Source organism: Xiphophorus couchianus, chromosome 21 (assembly GCF_001444195.1).
Source record: "Xiphophorus couchianus chromosome 21, X_couchianus-1.0, whole genome shotgun sequence".
Lineage (NCBI taxonomy): Eukaryota > Metazoa > Chordata > Actinopteri > Cyprinodontiformes > Poeciliidae > Xiphophorus > Xiphophorus couchianus.
Window position 1 is genome coordinate 9,444,278 of NC_040248.1, and position 22,241 is coordinate 9,466,518.

The 22,241-nt window shown below is 42.0% G+C and overlaps 1 protein-coding gene across 3 annotated transcripts in view; it reads left to right on the forward strand.

Annotated features, from left to right (window-relative positions):
- dlgap1b (discs, large (Drosophila) homolog-associated protein 1b) overlaps positions 1–22,241 on the forward strand; it is a 99,393-nt gene that overhangs the window by 72,025 nt on the left and 5,127 nt on the right. The window contains exons 7-12 of one of the 3 annotated variants that reach the window (XM_028004776.1): positions 14,584–14,957; positions 15,040–15,119; positions 18,857–19,278; positions 20,215–20,306; positions 21,612–21,764; positions 21,963–22,238. In XM_028004776.1, the coding sequence (XP_027860577.1) occupies positions 14,584–14,957; positions 15,040–15,119; positions 18,857–19,278; positions 20,215–20,306; positions 21,612–21,764; positions 21,963–21,965 (1,124 nt within the window). In that variant the 3' untranslated portion in view covers positions 21,966–22,238. Of the gene's footprint in view, positions 1–14,583; positions 14,958–15,039; positions 15,120–18,856; positions 19,279–20,214; positions 20,307–21,611; positions 21,765–21,962; positions 22,239–22,241 lie in introns of those variants that run through there. The other 2 variants (XM_028004774.1, XM_028004775.1) reach the window with 2 other exon arrangements.

Below are 22,241 nucleotides of genomic sequence, written 5' to 3' on the forward strand. Positions count from 1 at the left end.
GGTCATAACCAGGCAGTCAGCATTCAAACATAGTATTTCATTTTCAATCTTTCTTTTTTGTCCAGATACATTTGAGCTTCTAAAATGAAGGAAATGTATATAGCAATGGTCCTAATTTCTAACATTTGCACATCACTATTTGGTTTGATATCCAAAGCCAAACCTTGTCATTGTCCAAATATTTAAGGACCCGACTGTAATGGCTTATAAAATGCTCAGAGCAGGAAAAAGGCAGAGACTCTGAGCTTTTGAGGATGCAAAAAACAGTATTAAAAATCTGTTGCATTTTAAAATCTCTTTAGTTGAGTCTGATTTCTTAAACACGTTTGCTGTTGAATTTAATAAGTATCAGTTTGTCACCACTAGAGGGAGGTGCATTCCTAACTATTGTGTTGCATCTTTGCAAGAGACATCTGTATATGGAGAAATACATAACTTTTTTTTTTTTTTTTCTGCAAGCACTCTCAGATATCATCTTCTAGGCCCAGATTCTGTATCGACATAATTATAGTGTGTTTACATAAGAGATGGATTCTGAGATACAGCGTGAGCATTGTTGGATATTAAAGCCCTGAGTCATGACTGACATTCATGCTTCACTTGATGTATATGTGCCTCCAAGTCATGAAGATTAAGCAGCTTTTTGTGAGGATGTTGCATTTTGAGCTCTGTCAGCCTCCCGTACTCCTTGGTTACACACAAACACACTTTTAGGTTTCTTTGTTTCCTCCTCTGCTCTTTAATTACAGGGCCAGTCAAAGCTCAGATTTAACTGTGTGTGTCTTTGCATGCAAACTACAGGTGCGTGTGAGCAGATCAAAGTCTCCATCTTCTAAGAGGGAATTTATATTCAAAGAGGAATATAAATTAAACACCACTCTCTCTCTCTCTCTCTCTCTGTCATCCATTTCTCGGATTCTCTCTCCTCTGGTCTCCTTTACACACCTGCATATAATGCTGTCATTCCCAATGCTTTGAAGGAGAAAGTAGGTGTGTTTGACAGGAAACAAGGGCCGAGTCGAGGCATGTGGGGACGCACTGTGCTCATGCACTGCTTGCATGTGAAATAAAATAGAAAGAGAGAGAAAAAAGATAAAGACGGCTCGTCTCAGTCGTGGCTGGCAGCTGTACTCGCTTTGGAGCATGTGTGTGTTGGAGGGTGTGTGCGCACATGGGATGTGTCAAAGTGTTTGTGTGTGGCTTCTTGGTTCGCAGCTGCGGGATCAAGCCCGAACTGGGAGCTGGATGTGGGTAAACTGTGATTTGGCTATCTCTTTTCCTGGAGGAGATAAATCCTTACCATGCTGGTGTGTCAGCCACTCGGTAATTACTTCGTCCTGTCACGGCTGTCTGAGAATGCGAGCCAGTGGGAACTTGCACTGTCGCTCTTTCACTGACACAAAGAAGAAAACAAAAAAGTCAAATAGCACTCAGCGTTTCTTTCAAACAGCTCATTATCAACATATAATGTTAACTGCTATATAAATAGAGCCAAATGATATGTGTGAATGATATTTTTTCTTTTACTTTTACATCTGAAGTCTTGTGTAGGTGTTGAGATAAACTGTTCTTTTATATTTGTCAGTGCCTGTCAAATGATTCTATTCAAATTAAGGGTCTTATTTTGCAGGTTTAGAAGTCGATAAACTTTGGAAGTGACAGATAATTAAGTGCTTAACTTAATGCTACCTTCCTTTTTTTACTGCGACTGACAAAGTCAGTGCTTGTCTGAGACATTAATTTTTGTCTCCAGGCAGGAATAGAAAATAGAAAAGAAAAAAAAAAGTAGAATCTATTTCTCTGTCATCTTAAGTGATGTTGTCTTCTCTGTGTCCTCAATGAGAGTCTGGAGAAATGAGCCACAGAATAACAGGCTAAAAGATGTGGAGACAGAACCAAGAAGCGAGCCCAACTGGCATAAAATAACTTTTTTTAAATATTAATATTTTTATTCATTGTGACTATTTAATTGTTCACAATCTGATCTTTAAAGTTCCAACAATCTTAATTATGCTTTCACTGTTTTCTGGCATGGGAACATACTGTATCAAAAGGAGGCCTTCCTCCTTTTGAATTTCCTTTTATTTTCTCTCTCTCTCATCTAAACTTAGATTTCAGTCATACTTAGAAATTCCAGATAGCCATAAGACCATTGAGTTTAGCTTTCAGAGAAAGAGAGATGTTGATTATTTGTAATAAAGTTAGGAATTTAATTAGCTAAATATATTCTGCATGCTCTTTTTCAGCTCCCATCATAATTTCTCTTTACGCTAGTTTAGAGTTGTTTTGTTTTAGTTACTAACATTGCTATTCTGACATTAAATACATTTTTATAATATCCCTCACATCTATATCTGTAAAAGGTGCAAACAGGACTAAGTGATTTAGTAGAACTTTCCCATTTAAATAAATATATCATAGGTTTGATAAAGATTTTAAATAAATGTATAAAAACTTAATGATCCATAGATTGTAAGACATTATTAAATCTCTTCTTTTATGCAGCACAATATAAACATGAGATATGAAATAAGATGCCATGTACCAGACAATTACATTTAGAGAAATCAATTGTCCTCAAGATGTCTGACTTTAGCAACTGAAACTAAATTGTCTTTTGTTCTTCTTATACCTTGAAGATTATTTGGTGCTAAAATGTTTTTTTGAAATAAATCAGGATTTTTATCAGATTCTTCACTAGATGTCACCATTGTCACACCTGTGTGTAAACTTGCTGCTATTAAAGCTTGTGTAATCTGATTCAGCTTAAGTGAATACGGCCCCTGTAAAGTGTGACATGATATGATCTCAAGCAACCTTTCAGGAAAAGCTTTGTCTTTTTGTGACCTGAAATATTGCCCGTAACCTGCCTGAGCACGCTCGTGAGCAGAATAAAAGGTAAAAGGATAAATCAGAAGGACTTTAAGCTTTTTTTTTCAGTCGCTGTGGGGTGTTTATGTTTACTTACGACTTAATTGGTCCTGGCTTGTTAGGGGTCTTTGGAATGCTTTGATTATAGCCATTCAGGGAGGAAGAGTGGCGTTTGGATATCTTTTGACACAGGAAGCGCAAAGCATGAGAGTGTCATTCATGCTTCTCCTGCTGCTCTCAGTTCAAAAACAAAAAAGAAATTTAGGAGAGGGGGCGCAAAGAGGAGGAGGAGGAGGAGGTGACGGCAAACAGCAAAAGAATGGCTGCTGCTGTGCACACCCCTGCTGTCAGCACACATGCAGTTATTTCCAGTTGAAAGTAAAGCGAGGATTACACCCACCCTCCCAGGTTTGGAAAATAAGTAAATGGGCCGACTGGTGCATCAGGTGTGTGGTGGGTCTGCTCTGTCCCACTCCTCCCGTTTCCTGCCCATGTTTTGGCATCAGAAAGAGCAAAGGAAAAAGCAAAGCCCCGAAAGGATTTCCTCACTGTTGACTGTGGATGATCCCTGTGGCTCCTGCATGCTGAAGCTGGGCAGGGCAGGGCCTGCAAACCTAAAGCCCCAGGGAATGAAAAACATGAGGGAACGGGTTGTATAGTCAGGCTTCATGCAGGGGAGGACAAACATGTTTCTGTTCAGCGCTGCGTTTTTTGCAGAATATTGAATGTTTTGAAAATCTGCTTGACAGCTAAATGGTGTGGTTACTGAGTTCATGTTGCTTTCAGAGCAGAATCTGTCGGAGTAGCTCGGTGGAATGGTGCACGGCTGTAAGTGGGTGGTTTGGGCTGCGCAGTGTGGGAGGCCAGGCCCCAGTGCAAATTAAAGACTTCTCTGTGAAAGTCCCAGACTCGGCTACAGTAATATGACTGAGCAAGAAGTCTGTGTGCGAGCGGCGGCCAGCGGGGGAAGAGACCCTGCCCCTCCCTACCCCACGCTTTTTTTTCTTCTTCTTTTTTTCCTTTTTTTTTTAACCAGTCATTAAAAATAAGCCACAAACTCAACCCTGATACGTACTGAGAGACAGAAAAAGAGAGAAAGAATGCATCCCCTCTTTCTCCTCCCTTTCTTAACGCTTTGCTGCTTCACTAACCAAGTAAAACAGGAGGACGAGGGGGAGTTTGGTTCAAGATTTTTAAGACATGCTCTCAGTCCCCTCCTCTATGTAAAGAGAAGCAGGAGGGTTTTTTTTTTCTCTTTCTCTCTTCTGCAGAGGGAGAGAGAAATGAATGGGGAAAGGAATGCCGGAGACAAACGACAGCTCTCGGCAGGAGAGTGGGAATGCTGGGGAAGCCATTGTTCCCCAGTCCTCAGTCAGATTATGCAGGTAGTGAATGTAAATACGCAGGAAGCGAGAAGGGAAGATTGGTGTGAAAAGTCACACCTCAGACAGACAGACCCAGGACTGATGTATCAGCTCAGTAATTCATATTTTTCCAGAAAAATATGCTTTTTATGCATTGCACATTCCTCCAAACTAACATACCCAGCCAAGACTTACAGCTGCCATCTGATCCCTTCTCCTCCTCCTTCTCTCTGTCCTCCTCCTCCTTCAACAGGATGTATAGGGTCACAGGGTCAGGACTGGAAACCACGAAAAACTTTATGCACCAGCGTTGCCTGGTTCTTGTTCCAAATCCCCTCCACTCCCCCACCTCTTTTCTACCTCCTGCCTTTTTTTGTTGTCTCCCTCATTTTCCTCTTCCTCTCTCTCCTAACCATCCAAACTCCCATCGCCTCCTCTCTCATAGAAGGCCTGACGTTTGGTTTTGGGCTCAGATGGCTTAAGTGTGCCTCTGGCAGTGGATTAGGCTGCTAGTGTCTCCTCTCTCCCCCTCCAGCCTCGCTCCATGTGCAAGTGGTCAGGACAAAGAACGTCAAACAGGGGGAGAGAGGGAAAGGAATGCAACAGGGGAAAAAAATAAAAACAGGCACCAACACTGATGTTTTACTGCATTCCTCAAGAAGTAAACTCGGCGCACTTGCAAAAGCAACCGTCCTCTTTTTGAAATTTTAAAGCACAAGTTTTACTTTTCTTCTTTTGTTGTGAGTCCCTAGAGAGATTGCAGCAGAAGGCTGAAAGAAGTGAACGTTTGACCACATTCTGCTGCATTTATATGTAAATAACAGCTGCAGTGAGCGCAGCAATCTTTCATGTAATGACACGACATCGGCATTGTGTTTAGGCCCTTAAGGTTGATTCCTTTGCGCCGTTTACGTGTGGTTTATTTCAGAGGTTTGTGCTAATTTTGGGGTTTCTTTTCCTACACTTTGCTACAAAACTTTTTAGGATTTATATCTGGTGAACAGTAGACAAGACAAGCTTGTACAAGATATTGGGTAATGAGTTAGAGACTGATATTTTAGCAATATTGTGATGGAAAACAGAAGAATTGAAACGGCACAAGGTGGTTGATGTGTAAGCAAAATATTACAAAAATATTTGTAAAATATTTAATTGTCTTGAAGAGGTTGAAAGTACTTTCATAATGTTATTCAAATTCCATCCATCCATCCATTTTCTGTTCACCCGTGTCCCTAATGGGGTCGGGAGGGTTGCTGGTGCCTATCTCCAGCTACGTTCCAGGCGAGAGGCGGGGTACACCCCGGACAGGTCGCCAGTCTGTCGCAGGGCAACACAGAGACATACAGGACAAACAACCATTCACACACTCACACCTAGGGAGAATTTAGAGAAACCAATTGACCTTACAGTCATGTTTTTGGACTGTGGGAGGAAGCCGGAGTACCCGGAGAGAACCCACGCATGCACAGGGAGAACATGCAAACTCCATGCAGAAAGACCCCGGCCGGGAATCGAACCCAGGACCTTCTTGCTGCAAGGCAACAGTGCTACCAACTGCGCCACTGTGCAGCCCCCTGTTATTCAAATTATTATTCATAAATATTTTTGTGACACATTAAATTTAAGACCTATTTCAGTGATTTAAAACAAATTGAACTGCAGATGTGCAGCTCCTTCTTTCAATAAAAATAGTTAACTAAACAAAATAATTGTTCTCTGAAAAGTGATTCAGTAGACACAGTTGAAACCCTTTTTTGATTTGTGGAGACAAAACAAAAGCTAAACAAACGCTCCAAAAAATTGGCTGACCACAAAAATGTCATTCTTAATTTTTCGCAAAATATCGCTAGTTTCATCTTATTCTGGCGAGTTAAACATTTCACATCTCCTGTAAGCTGGATGCATTGATTATTTAGAACCCTTATAAAGAATCTGTCCTTTTCTAGCCCAGAGAACTCCAAAGCACTTTACACTACATTCAGTCATTCTCGCACACATTCACACACTGATGGTGGTATGCTACAGTGTAGCCACAGCTGCCTTGGGACAGTTTGACAGAAATGAGGTTGCCTCTGACCACTACAAGCAGGCAAGGTGGATGAAGGATTTTGCCCAAGAACATAATGACCAAGACAGAAGAAGCGGGGGTTGGAACCGACAACTTAGCGCTTACAGGACAAACTCTTGCTGCCGCCGCCACTGACATATTCCTACTCAGAGACTTAAAAGTCCTTCTAGCTTCTTCAGTGCTTTTTCTAACCGAGTATGGATGGTCAACTCTACAAGTGGTCTTTCTCAACTGACAATGTCAACACAACAGAGCAGATTTAATGGAACACAACTTCTTAATTTTTTACTTCAAGATAAGAGTCTCAAACATACTAGCCAGCAACTTAATCATAACATAACCATCAGCTCCTATAAGCACACAAGCAGCAGATTTCATGATGATGAAAATAATAGTGTTGTTTTAATCTTTTGAGATCTTGTGACATCCCTAGTGGACAGTGATGTATGGCCACAGCTGTGTTTGCTAATTCAAGATAATGAGGAATGGTTGGTGTTCTGGTTATTTTTACTTTTCTACTTTACTCTAATTGTAAAGTAGAAATTTTTTTTTTTTTTTTTTTTTTTTTTTTTTGAGGGGGGGGGGGGGGTGTCAAAAGAAGCCCCCCCAAAACAAACTGTGTTCATCAAAACTGACTTGCCGTTAACTAGTTACATATTCACAGACCTTTTTTAGCCTCAGTCACAAATCCAGTTTTGTTTAATGACTGACTGATTTCTTCCAGCTACATGATTTTGCCCTCAGCTATGCTGGACTCCTTACAGTTGCCACTGGAATTGCTGCCGACACATCTGATGTGTCACTCAGCACAGTGAGACAGTCATGCTTTTAAAGTATCAGTCAGTCAGTGAGCAATGCTTTGGGAAATGAGACTAGTGAAAGCATGCGTGAGATGTGTGGGTGTGTTAGCTTTAGTGTTTTGGCTAAACCTCAAGTTTATGCCCCACAAGGCTGCTGGAATGTACATGAGCTGAAGGAAACAGCACGGCCAACTAACCCCTTTGTCCCATTCTCTTTTTGTCTCTACTTTTTCTCACTTTCTTTCTCCCCTTTAAATGGTGACTATGCTCTCTCTTTTCTCTCTCCATGTCTGAGTCCCCTGAAGCCAGGTCTTTTGAACAGTAAAAGAAGACTGATGTGTCTCTGCACGTAGTTATGGGCTAGTCAGGGAAAAGCTGTTGCCAAGGAGGAGTGAAGAACAATGCGAAGTGGCCTGGAGCTGTGACAGAGCAGGTCTACTATGTGAAAACCCCTTCATGGAGTGAGATCTAGCCAGAGAAATTGGCAGAGAATCACCTCTGGAAACATGTAGTCTCCACTGCCGCTTAATTCACTTGTACTGATATCTGGGATCAGATGTTCTGGATTTTGCTAATGGGAACCACTTATGCTAAAGTTAACCTGATATTTTCTTGCAAATGCCAAATGTTTGGAAAACTTTGCAAGAACAAACACTAATGTAAGTCATATTCAAAAAATATTATATTGAATAATATTTGGCCCTTCTGATGACACTAACGTTATCTATTTCCAGTGGAGATTCATGTGTAGTAAAACACTGTTACCTTCATGAAAGAAAAGTCTCTATGACAGTATTTAGAGTGCTCCAGATTTTTAGAGTTACATCAAAGATTTAACTACAGAGTTCACCTTTTCTTTTGCCCGTGGTACTGTTTTTAGAACAACTTGCAGTAAAGTAATGCTAATTTTAAAGACTATCAAACAATCATCTGCATACATCATATTTACATAAACTAATAAAACTTAGACATTGCACTAAAGTCAAACTAAAAACAATTTGATTCAAAGTGTGTAAAATTTAAATTATCACTATACTTGGCACAGAGAGCCTCAAGCCATTAAAGAAGCATGGAGGTAACAAGGCTTTTAGTTTGAACTTGGGTCATAGGAAAGTAGGTTAAGTGAAGTGAATCTGTTGCTTAACACCACACAGTTGGCTCCCATATTTAGTGGCAGCCAACAGTTGTAAACACACTCTTATCTTAGAGATTGAATAGCTTGGCGGGGCAGTTGACCGTTGTTGACACAGGTTTGTGTCAGAAAGGGCAGCCCAGCTTTGTTGATATCATTGCCAGTCAGATGACACTGCACTTACATACAAACCAAAGCTTTGCAGTGTTATGCAAGCTGTAGTTTATCTCAAAGAAGGAAAAAAGTGCAAAAGTTAGCACAGGATGTTTATAACTTCCTCCCCAACCAGCGCTCACACATGCTAAATATACTCCCTTTTAAAAGGCCCTCTCAGACTGCCACCTTCCCCTCATGCTCACACATGCACATAGGCGCACACAGTGAGCTATTGTGTCTGAGATCTCAGGCATCTGGAGAGCAGAAACCCTCTACTGTGACCTCTGACCTCTGCAGGCTAAGAGTTGCAGACTGACATGAGGCTTTCAGAGGGACTTTCAGGTGGCTCAGAGAGCTGTCAGTAGGTTCTTTTAAAGGGGCTATTGTATACAGCATTTAGAGAGGCTTTTTCTGTGCTTGTGAATTAAAGACATAAAACTCCTTTTAAAAAAATTTGAAAACCCTCTAATTTGAGTGCATTTTTTTAGTCTGGGAAAACTAATCATACATTAACAGGTACTTGTTTAGAAAAAAACGGTGGCACTGGATAACATTATTATATGACAAATGTAGCTGAATATATTTTTTTAGTATATATTTTACTTTTGTAACTATTTTACTTTTGGTAATTGTTTTACTTTTCTAATCCCTGATCTGCTTTTTCCTTGATTTATAAGTATGACATGACATAGAAGCCCACCATTCAAAATAGGAAAGACAGGAGAACTTGCCATTCAAGTAATTTAGATGTGTGTTGACATCAGAAAATGGCTAAAACAAAATAGCCACTCACCTGTAGAATTCTCTTACAGGTGAGTAAGTCCTCTTTACTTGCCTTAGGAGGTAAAGAGGACTTAAATGTACCTTATCAGCACTGACAGCAGGGTAGTATTGTATGGGAAAAAAAGTCTGCTTCCTGATTTTTGAAGATCAGCACACATCTTCCTAACTTGAATGGCATGTTCATTTGTCTTTCTTTTCAAGAAATACTAAGTGACATAGGTATCAGTGTCATGTCACATTCATACTCCAGAAAAACAGAACAACACAAATTTCTCATCAATCATAATATTCAACATTAAATAACTCTACTGAATTTATTTCTGAAGCATTATGACACATCCATACCAGTGATTGCACCCAGGCAACAATAAACTAATCAAGTAGCATCTGTCATGTTGCCTTTCTGTTCACAACAATGGTGTAATGTTGCACAGTGTGAACCTTGTAACGTCATTGTCATTCTGTGAAGCTGCCCTAGAAACAGAAGGACAAGCCTTTTTTTTTTTTTTTCCTTTTTTTGACTAGGATCCAAGACAAACTGGTTGGGAGAGTTTTAGCAATCGGCTTCACAAAGCTGATGCTACAAGGCATGAGACGTGCTGGTGTATCCTGCTTTCTGTTTTATTTCTTGTCAGTGTTATGCTGGCTGCCAAGCCAGCGTTCCTGCTGTGTTTTCTTGTTGGTTGGCGCTCGGAGTAGTGTCCCAAATGGCCAACAGAAGCTCTCCTCTGCCTGCTGCTGGTACATCACAGGGCCTACTGGCAAACCTTGTGTTGCTGTGTTTCACCATGGTGACACTGTTACAAAGGACTCCAGCTGGCTCACAGTGGGAACCTGCGTGAGGGAGTGTGACAGACAAAAAGAGAGAAGACAGAAAAATGGACAGAGCCTTGTCGTAACTTATCCTCATCCCTCCTGTTCCTCCTTTTCTTCAATCTACTTCGGTTTTTCCCTCTCTCTTAGCTCACCGCCCCCCCTACAGACCTTCACCCCCAAACACAGTGCAGCTGGGCTCAGCTGTCAGTCGTTCACCATCCACCCCCTTTTCTTTATCTTTGCATTTGTTTGGCTAGCAGTGGATTTCCCCTTGGCCTCCGCACGGGGGAGCTCACTCGCTCCTCCACCAACTCAGCCAACCCTCTTAAACCAAACCATCTGCTCTTTGAAGTGGCCTATCACAGATCCACAGATTGGAGGTTACAAAGCAGCTGTCTGCCTTCAATCTGAGCACAGTGATTAAAACAAAGGAAACAGCGCACACCTAGGCAGACACACGGAGTGGGACACAGCAATCTGTGAGTCAAATAAAGAGGTGGGCTCCAGGATTGGCAAGTTCTGTTTTTGTTTCTGGGGCTAGAAAAATGAATGGAGGCCGCTTTGTCCCGGGGGAGGGAAGAAGGGTTTTCTTTGATATTATCAAAGCCAAGGGAGGGAAGAGTGCTCTGCCAAAAAGAAGAAAAAAAACGAGCCACTATTCACACCAGTTTGTCGGCATGAGACTTTTGAAGCATTTGTCAAATAAAAAGAGATTTGGCAGGGAGACACTAGAATTTTGTCATTCACAAACTCCTCTCCTCTTTTGGGATGACAATGATCACAGCAGGCTGCAGCTACCTCTGTGAGGGGGAGGACGAGATGAAATTCCTCAAGACCATTTCCACGAAGTGAGAACGCTGTCCTTTTCTGTTCCATGCAAGAGAATAAGTACTCTCTCCTGCTTGGTCTTTGATATTATTAGGTGAGGAGATCTTTCCTTAATTATCATGAAAGGATTTTATGGAATCCTGTGTCGCATTCTTGTTTTGCTCTGTCCTTGACCGTCTCTGCACGTGGGAGGTCTGGGCGCAGTACACTTCTCCCACCGCCTTCACTTGTGCAACAGAACCAAACTGTTTTGTCATATCGGTGGAAACTATGGGAAGCTTCACCTCTCACCCCCCTTCTCTCTGCCCCATGTCTTATCAAGACAGTTGTTTTCCTTTCACTTCAGTCAGGCCGGAACAAATTTAGGGATTCACTTGTTTTCATCACTGGAATTTTTTTAAAACGCCAACATAGTCCCTTGCACAGACCGGCACATTGTTGACAACGCCTCCTGATGGATGGAGAGCATTTCACGGACAGGAAGTCTGCACTACCCCCCACCTACATCTTGATGTTGAGAGGCTGAAACATTACGCTGGCTTGTGTCAGTGTTATAAGTGTTTCTCTGCAGACCTGCGCATTTGCTCGTGTGTACGTGGGCCTGTCCAGACTCTTCTGTGTGTTTACTTAACCTGCCTTAGCATTCGAAACCGCTTGTCATTCTCTGGAGTCCCTGGCTCTTGCCCTGACAGCAAGGTGGGACGCTACCCTGCCGTCTCCGGTTTCATATAGTGCTTTATTGAGCGGATGAAAACCCTCTAACTCTTCTGAGGGCCCAAGAAGAGTGCACACACCCCCACACACACGCACACCCTCATGTGTGACTTTTAGATTACTTCAGGGGATAGATTGTCTGAAAGCAGCTGACATTTTATCCTTTGAACCTCCTGGTTGATAGGGGCAGGACCTCGCCCTCTCCCTCAGTGCATCTGCATGTGTTTTGTTGTTTCTTTTTTCCCTCTCCAATTTTTACCTAAAGGGCGGTTGCAGTACTTAACAAAAATATTCGTATTCCTTTTTAAGATGTTTCTACTGTGCAACCACAAATTTCCATGTGTTGTATTTGATAGAAAAACACAAAGTACTGCATATACATGTGAAGTTAAATAAAAATGATTGATTGTTCTCCAATTTTTTACTTGTTAAATTCTGAGGCATGTTTTGATTTTTAATAACCTTGAATAAAATCAGATGTAACCAAGTGGAATCATTACTTATTAAATGGAGACCATCTGTGTATAATTTATTCTCAGTATAAATACAGCTCGTCTTTGAAGTTCTCAGGGGTTTGTTAGAGAACATTAGTGAGCAAACAGCGAGACCGAGTAGCACACCAGATGGTTATGGCATAAAGTTGTGGAGAAACCCAAAGCAAGATCAGGCTACAGAACTATTTCCCAAAGTTTGAACATCTCCAGGGTCTTTGTTGCCTCTGTTAGTACAGTGTATGACACAGGTGCAAAAATCTACCAAGACATGATCATCCACCTACACTGACAGGTTGAGCATAAATTACAGTTTGTGACTATGGATGAACTTCAAAGGTCTACCTCTCTGTTTGGAGTATCTGTTTAATGGACAACTGCTAACTCTTCACCCCACAAAAATGGTATTTACAGAAAAGTTGTTAAGATAAAGTCATCATTGAGAGAAAGTCATTATGCTGTGGATTCTTCAGCACAGACAGGCTAGTTGGTCAGAGTGTTGTTGGGAAGATGGATGGAGGTAAACAGAGCAATACTGGTGGTTTGAGGCTGCAACAGAGTTTACCCTTGTACAGTCAACATACTCCATCTAATCTGACTTAACGTTATTTTGCAAAAAATAATAGAAAACAATTTCAGTATGCATGCATGTACCGCATAAAATCCAAATAAAGCACACTTATTTGTGTGGCTGAATACTCAAAAACTCTGAAAACGTTCAGGGGTCACACATTTTTAAAGCCACCACGTGCTTTCAAAATAGGCCCGTTTTGTGGCTTGCTTACTTTATGCATCCTCTTAATTGTTCAAGTTGAGTTTCCTGCTCACATTTCAAGCAGATGACATTCAGTTGTTGACTTGAATACATGAAGATTTTTTTTTTTTTTCTGATATGCTGTCATTAAAGACACTCACGTTGTCAAACATGATCTCAGCACAGTGCAGATCATCGGAGGTACATTTCCAGCCTGTCAAGGTCTGACTGAACTCTTGTCTGGGATCATCCAATCACTGCTGCAGCTGGAGGCGGCAGATGACTCGGGCAAATCAAAGTCAGGATGAAGTCATCCCTCTCTTCTCCTCCAGTATGTCAGGACACAAAGCAAACAAGATCCTCAGCTCTAATAGTTTTTAGACACGGCTACTGGCGCTGGGTGTGGCTGGCAACAGGTTGTCTGTTGCATGCAGAGCGCCAATCTCACTAGGGTAGGATGTTTGTCTTTTACAGGGATTAAAAGAGAGCCAGGAAACCCGCTGGCCTACTTTTGCCGCAGAGCACAGAGAGAGCGCGACCTAGTTTTGATGACAGCACCATTACAGGAAGAGGGGATTCCAAGTCATAATGTTGTTAGGAGATGGCCATTTTGGTCTCTTCACAGACAGGCTGTGTTTTCGTTGTCTGCTGGAGTGTTTCCATAGACAAGCTTCTGAGTCAGGGTGTGTGAGAGCTTCCATTGTCTGTACACGACCTGCAGCTGTAACATGAGAAGGAGGGAATGCTGACAGAAAGAATGACCGTGTTACAGAAGACAGCTTTCATTATATATATATTTTAAGATATTTATTCAGGTTGAATAGATCTCTATTGTTGATTTTTGTGGTGTCAATTAACCTCTGTGGTAATTACTTGTCCAAACAACAGACAGATTCTTCAGCAGGTAAACATTTTGTCAGCATTACCAAATTGTTTTAGATACAGTCAGCTTGTAGAGAGCTTAACCATTTAGATCAGTGGGTCAAGTTGCTCACATGTTAATCCTCTTATAAGATGCATCTCCGATTTGTCAAAGTTGCCCCTAATCTACTGTTAACGTGACTACAACACTTGGACTATAGATGGTGAATTGATGCAGAAAAACTTTGGAACTAGTATTATGTAATTGTTTTAACAAAATAATTAGCAATTATTAGCCCCTCTGACTGTTCCTATGCAATTAACATTGCTGAAGCTACTTGGATTCATATGTGCTATCTCCATAAAATAAATCAGTTCTGGACAGATAAAGGCCAATCAGTACATCTCATTCACAGTGTAGATCATTGTGAATCGGACGCAAAAGCTTAGAGAGTGGTAGAAATGTTAGGATTTCATTTAAATCACATATTTGAATGTAAGCTTCTCTTGTTTTTCCCATTTTGAGGAATCAAAATAGGGAATGGACTATTCACATCGTGAATACACCCTAGGAAAATAAACCATCACAGATCATGATGGAAAAATTCATAGTCATCGATTTACATAATAAATATAGTGTACTTCGAAACACTTAAGACATTTATTTCATAGGAATTTTAAGAGGTTGAACCAGAGATTTAGATTTTCCCTCTTCACCTATACATACACACTGCATAAATGTGCTCATTTTAAAAATAAACCCACCACCAAAGAAGTTGAGACTATGCAAATGTAATCAAATGTAACATTTATTTTAAAGCTTTTTATGCATCATTACCTTATGGTTTTATTTACTGTCAGTATGTGCAATATGCTTTTGATTTATTCTCCAGATATCAATACGTCTTTTTTTTGTTTGTTTGTTTTCCTGCTATTTTGCCGCAGTGTCATCATGCATCACTACATACAAAAAGACGCCTCCACCTGTGCCGCCAAGGACCACCCCGTCCAAACCATTCATCTCCATAACGGCCCAAAGCAGCACCGAGTCAGCCCAGGACGCATACATGGATGGAGGCTCCAGCCAGCGGGCCGGCATCAGCTCCCAGCAGGGCCTCTCCAACTCCACGGAGAGCATCGACAGCATGAAAGCCCTGACGGCGGCCATCGAGGCAGCCAACGCTCAGGTACACGGCCCCGCCAGCCAACACGTCACCAACAGCACCATCACCATCACCGCCACGGCAACCACCTCTGTCTCGGCCGACAGCAAGGCGCAGAGAGAAGCGCTCAGAAAGTGCCTCTCCATCGGGATTCAGGTGTGAAGAAAGCGAAGCTTCCAATCACGCGTCTGAAAATAAAACGTGGTTGCCGTGTTGACAGATTCTTCCCTCCTCTTAGGTGGACCCGGAGGAAGGAGGGCCAACAGACGAGCAATCGAAATTCCAGTCGATAGGAATTCAGGTGGAGGATGACCGATGGTGAGTTGGGGGGCACAAAGAGAGAAACCGGATCAGCCTAAGGGGAGGCATGGTCTGTTTGGACTGGGCCTGTTTAGACAGATAGGGATTGTGGTGTGGGCTACAAGCTTTTGACTCCCACCCCTCCTTTCACACTGACAACTCCTCAGCAGCTGTCCCCAGTTTAGGGGAGGTTGGCGTCAGAGTCCCCTCATCCAGGGGCCCCAAGCGACAGCTGGGCTAGAGGATGTGGGGAGAGCTGAGAAGGGTGAGGGGGAAGAGTTGACAGCCATCTGTTGCTCAACACATTGTGATTCAGGCAACTTTGAGGGTCTGTGTTTGTGTATGTTTAGGACAGAGGAGAGAGAAAGCAGAGGGAGGGTGTTTTATTGGGTTTGTTTGCCTCAGGGAGACACAGAGTTTCTTTCTTGCTCGGTTTCAGGACAAGCAGCCCAGCTTGCACACCGTTTGTCACTCTTTGTCCACTTTTATTCTCCCCGCCAATACAGTCAACTTCTATTCAGTGACCGGTACTGGGTTTTTTTTTTTACCTCTGTTGTCAAGGTGCTGTCAACTTCTAGATTTCAAAGAGATCAGCTACACTACATAGCTGAGTCCAGCACTTTTTCTTTTTTTTTTTCAAATGCACACTTGAACAGTGTCTGAGAATGTGAGGGGATTTCCTCAAAGACTAGGTCTCAACTGATCAGCCAAGCTCGGATTTCCATGAGTCGCCAAGCCAAATATTAACTCATGCAGACACCTTCGAGTCTGTCTTGGCAGTGTGGGATGTTATGCAGCACAGAGCCCTTCTTTTTCTTTCTCAGTTAATGTTTAGAGTTAGTTGAGCTGCATTTTTTTTTTTTGTGGTTTATATAAACTATTTACCCTTTGGCATGCACCTACTTTCTTGGTTTGCTTGGGATATTTTAGATGTAAGAAAAGTAAAAAAAAAAAAAAAAAATGAAAATGACCGACCAAAGTGGTAGCCTTTTTTTCCTTCTAAAATGTCTGGAAATGTTCCCAATTACCCGCTTATTTCTTTCTGTATGACATAGCAAGTTTGTGGAGAATCTTTTAAAACATGCTGAAAATCAGCAACGTGTTGAGCTTTCAGGAGAGGGTTTAGATGTTTTGGTGGCAGATGGCTTTGCAGTCTGAGCTCTGCAGTGACTAAGCCACAGTCAGGAAATGTCTTTGTAACAGACAGCTTGGCGTCATTGCCTTTTCATTGTTACCTTACTTACTAAGGTATTGACATCTGACTTTAAGCTGAGAAGACAACGAGGAATCTCATCCTTTCTACTGTCACTTTCTGGATGTGTTGTTCTGTTATCAGTCACTCAGTTATTCTGTTTTACATTAATACTAATGTTTCAGTTTTCTAATATTTTGAGATTTAAGCAATTGTACAAAATCCAACTTATATCAATTCTCTCTTTGTGTTTACAATGCCTGTTAAAAGTATTAATGCCAATTGAACTATTGGACTACCTTCCTTTTGGTCACATTACAGACCCAAATTTCAATGTATTTGGCTTATTTACAGGGTTCCTAAACTGTCTGAAGAGAATTGCAGAACTTTATAATTTTCCAAATCAGGATAAGTGCATAAAAAACTTAGTGTGGAAAAATAATTTTAAGTTTTCTGGCTTCACTTTTTATCATTATCTAAAAAATTAAAAATCTAATCAAATCGGTACTGTGTGAAGATGAGGAGCCATTTGCATTTATTTGTGTTTATTTGATGGCCTTTATTTTTGGTTTGATCACCACAACTTGTCCAACTCACAGATCATTTTAATACAAAAATAAAGACAAAGCCATTCAAAAAAGAAAAAGGGGTCATTTTATGGCTTTTTTGACCTCTAAGATACTTATTTTGGGTTTCAAACTGGACCCAAGTTTCTTGAACTGGATTGGGTGTAGATACCAAAAAAATAGATATCACTAAAGCCAATTTGGTATTCAGAGGATCTAGAATAACCCAATCCAATATTATTCTGGGTTTAATTTAATTTCAATTATAAATTTAATCAGATATAAGTTTATGAAGATGCCAAATGATGCCCTTTTACCATGCTTCTGAGGTGGAAACAATCTTTATTACTGTATAGTTTCATGTTTTATGGGGGAAAAATAGTTAAAAACGACCCAACTCTCTAAATGTTTTCTACAAGTGTGAGTAAGGCATCCCCACAGCATGATAGTGCCACCTCCATGTTTCCCACCTACGACGGCATGTTCAGAGTAATGGGCAGTTTAAATTATTGGTTTCCCAATTAAATATATTGAAATTTCCGGTTGTAAAGTGACTAGATGTGAAAATATTGTGTAAAAGCCTTGCATGTCGTCATTTATTGCCTTTTCTCCTTAAAAGCCTTTCTTCCTTTTGACCTCCTGTTAATCAATACACCTACCTGTCTAGGCTGTGTTTTGCCTCGCCTCTCTCTTCCCCTGCAGGAAGTTGTAGAAATTCAGCTGAAGTCATTAGAAGTGAACACCTGCCCGCTGCAGTTACTCTTTAACTGCTCTTCACACATACTTACACACACCAGGGCTGCCTGTATGCACACACGAAGCGCAAACACACACGTTGTTTGATCTGCTTTCTGCCACTCCCCCTGGTCTTGCTCTCCTGCTCTTGCTCACAGAAGAGGAGGGATGAATGAGGGAGAGGAGGTGGGGGACTAAAGATGAATGCTTCTGGAGGAGGAGTGTTCCTCCGGAGATGGGCTGAGGCAGGGCTGATGGAGTTCTGGTTGATCGTACAGTCAGGTCAAGCTTAGGTTCTTGTGTGAGAACACTGTGGTCATGTTTGGGTCAGAGCGCTTTGAATATACTTGGCTACTGAGTCACTGGTGCATCCATTGCAATCATGCAAACCTAACGCCCGCATCCCTCCTGTATTTTGTTCATTATTGGCCTGTTAAGCAGCACTTTGTCTATGTGTGTCTGGCTTCACAGTCACATTGTGTGGAGAACTTAGTAAACCCTGGCAGGCTGTGGCACAGCGCTTCAGAGCCAAACATTACTCCACAGCCTCCCAGGTGTGTGAATGAGGGTGTTTTTCAAGCCTTGTACCCTGTATGTGCACGTCGGCTCTGCAGCAGTCCTTGCGGTGTGACAGGTGTTTGCACACACTATTGCTCCTGAATGAGACAGGTGACAAAACACTACCTATGCACACACACATATGCTTAAAACGATCGGCACTACAAAAGCTATTCATCACTATCTGCGGCGAGATCACTGCGATGATGATTTCAATTTTTCACTCTCGGCAGCCCCTCCTGGAACTCCATGTTAATGGCTGTGGCATGAAAAGAGAAAAACACAAACTACTCCTTACCAAAGTTTCCACACCTCTTCATTTTACATTTTATGTTACAACCTCAAATATCAATTTAGTTTTATTGTGATTTTTTTGTGAGAAGCCAACAAAGAGATGTGTGTTTTCCCATATTAACGTTCCACCGCACATACAGACGTGCAGTATAAGATTTTGTGTTTCCACAGCATGACCTTGCCACTGTCATGTCTCATAATGTTTGATGGAGGTCAAAAGTGTCACATTTTAGAAATTTTCTTCCAATTTTCAATAATCCACTACTTTGTGATTGTCACATAAAAATCTCAAGAAAATATTATTATGGTTCTAAAATGGAAAACCTTTAAAAAGATCAAGGAGTAAGAATACGTTTGCTAGGTACTGTATGAACTCTAATACCTTACCTTGTTTCTGCATCTGTCTGTAGTCACCGCAGGATGACCCGGTCCAACAGCGTGACCACAGCTGTGCAGGCCGACCTCGATGACCCGGCTGATGCCCCTGAGCTCCCGCTGCGGCAGTATGCCACTATGCCTCGCCAGCATTCCCACGACGCCGCCACCTCCACCGTCAGCATCCAGGGCTCTGGGAACCACTACCACGCCTGTGCCACAGATGAGTATGGCGAGATGGGCTTTGACCCATCCATCCTGCCTCCCCCGGACCCCTGGATGGACAGCATGCCCGAGCCGGCTGCAGCAGTGCAGGCCCTGGAGGCCGTGAGCAGGTCGGTGTGCCCCCGTGATGGGCGCTGGTTCCTCAAGCTACTGCAAGCTGAGACGGAACGTATGGAGGGCTGGTGCCGACAGATGGAGCAGGATGAGGTGGAGAATGAGCTGCCTGATGAGGGTAAGTTAGATAATTTGATGTAAATGTCACATAAAGACATTAACATTAATTGTACAGTAGTATTAGATGTGGCTTCCCATCATTGCATCCTCCCTAGATTTAGAGGGTGCAGGCATTCGTGGTATTGGACCACAATAGCTTCTTGTTCCTGTCTCAGGCCCTCTGGCCTCTACAGACATACCGTGCATACTTATCAATAGGCCACTGCCAGCCCCAGCTCCACATGTGTCTTCTAGTCTGTGTAATGATCTTCCACCCAAACAGTGCAGCCCTCAGTGCTGCTCCAGAGCAAGTATTTGATCTTGAAGAAACCCATGAGCAGCTCCCAAGTGCATGGTCATACCAGTGTGAGCAAACAAGCCCCCAGGCAGGAGGCCCTGTATTTATACCTGTCCATACTGTGCAGCTGATTTCATGCCTTACTGAAAATGTCATTGCTTATGCAGCTAGTGTTTTTGGTTCCAGGCAAGAGATTCTTTCACAGAGCGCAGAGAACAGGGAGGGTGTCTCAAGGTTATGTTTTCCCAGATCCCACGCTACCAGACACACACACACACGCACACACACCCGCATACACAAACATCCCGAGGGAGCTGAAGACTTAGTGCCGATTCATTACTCCCCTTCTCAGGTTCTGATTCTTCTAAATGTGGCATTTTAACTTGCCTGGTAAATGGTGTGCAATATGGGGCAGAAATATGCAATTTAAGCAAATATTCAATTTTCCAGGATGGATTATATCCTCTAAAGCACCTGTCCTTTTGTTACATTACCAATGCACCTCCCCTTCTATAAATGGTGCAGCATGCCTGCAGTATGCAGCTCTGTGAGTAATTGCATTGTGAATTGCGTGCGTGTGTGTCTGGTATGTCGGTGCACGTGTGTGTGTGTGTGTGCATGCATGTGCTTCTATGTCTTTTTTTTTTTTTTCTGCAGTCCTAGGGAAGATCCGCAGTGCAGTGGGGAGTGCCCAGCTGCTGATGTCCCAGAAGTTTCAGCAGTTCCGGGAGCTGTGTGAGGAGAATCTGGTATGTGTCACCTCATCCTCTGCATGCCGTCCCTCTGTAACCCCTTCCCCCTCTTTACACTGACATCATCCTGCACAAATCATGCTGACAGGCCAGACTAGCAGTCATTTAGTATGCATCCAGTGTAGACATTCCATCTATTCCATCCATCACATATAGAAAAGATCTTACTGAGTTTAACTAGTAGCCTGATGAAGATGGATCTTTGAATTCAGACACTTGTACATTTAACTCCATACCCTTTGTTGCACAACCTTATGTAACAAAAAAAGACACTACTTATTGAAACTAAATTGTGAAAGGTTTTGCTTTCTGTTTTGCCTTGTATAACTGCCTACTAAATGACAAGAAGATAGCCTCTCTTCCTAAAGTATTCATATTCTTTTGTCACATGACAAAAACATTTCAATGTATTTTAATGTTTTTTTCTTTTTTTGGTGATAGACCAACTCAAAGTTGAGCATAATTGTAAAGTGGAAGGAAGATGGGATACGATTTTCAGCAATTTCCTACAAATAAAAGTCAATTGTGCATTTGTACTGGCCTGTTACACTGACAGCCATGAACAAAATCCAGACAACACCTAGCTAGTAAACAGAGCTAACGTGTATAATTCCCATTATGAATTCAGCTGTTCCTTGAGGGCCACTGAAGTTGGTTGGAGAACATTGGCGAGCAAAGACCAGGGGTCACACCAGATGTTTTAGGTATCAATGTCCAGGTTATAAGGCCCAATCTTTGAACATCTTAAATGGCATTTCTTAGTCCATCATCTGAAAAGAAAAGCAATATAGCACAACTGTAAAATCTACCAGGACATGGTGATCCACCTAAGCTAACAGAAGAACATTTATCAGAGAACTAGCAATGGAAAAGTAGAATGATGCTCTACATCGATTCCGACTGAGATTACGGTGATCCTACATTTCTCTAATTTTTATTTGGAAATAAATGAATAATGTTTATTTCATTTTCCTTTTACTTCATGATTATATTTTGCTCTTTGTTGGTCTGTCATGTAAAAGTCCAAAAATGACATTAAAGTTTATGGCTGTAAGGTGAAAAAACCTAAAAAGTGAAAGATTAAAAAATCCTCGCTTGAAGAAAAACAAGGGGTATTGTAGTTGTCAAGGAACATACTGTAAATCAGCCCATTTTCCACTTATTACAGTATGGTGCTAAGTGTCTGATAAATGCCGCCTCCTTCAAATATGTGCCAGTAGAAAAACCAATAATCAAAGCTGTGAGTAATCAAGCATATAAACAGTATTTGTCTGCATGCTTGTGTTCATGTGTATATGTCAGAATCCAAATGCACACCCGCGACCCGTCTCCCAGGATCTGGCGGGTTTCTGGGACATGCTCCAGCTGTCCATCGAGAACATTAGCCTGAAGTTTGACGAACTCCACCAGCTCAAAGCCAACAACTGGAAACCTCTGACCCCCCCAGAAATTCAGGTGCGCACACATGAGGCACACATGAAATCCCACAGAGCAAATCTTAAGTGCTTTAGCCTCCAATATGGATTTGGAATGCATTAGTAACCTTGCATGCTTTCTGCTGTCATATTAGCTTTGTTGTAGCATGTATATATGTGTTGCCTGCCTGACGCCGCTACTTGTCTTGTGTGTTTTGCTCTATCTCGTTATTGACAGTGAGCTGCTTTTGAGAAGCCACTCTACCTGCCATGCACCGTTGGGGCCTGTCCATCTCCAATGGTCTTTTTACCTCACACAAAGGCCACCATTGTGCTCTCTTACCCCACACAAATGGCTGCCACCGTGAACCATAACCTCATTTGAGATTGCATGTTCTCACATTATGCCGCCAACTGCTCTGCATAACCTCCATACAAACTTACAGTTTCCCTGCTTATTTAGCTTCCGCCTGCCCCCAAAGGAATCCCACCTTTAAGACTGTTTGTCATCCCTGTC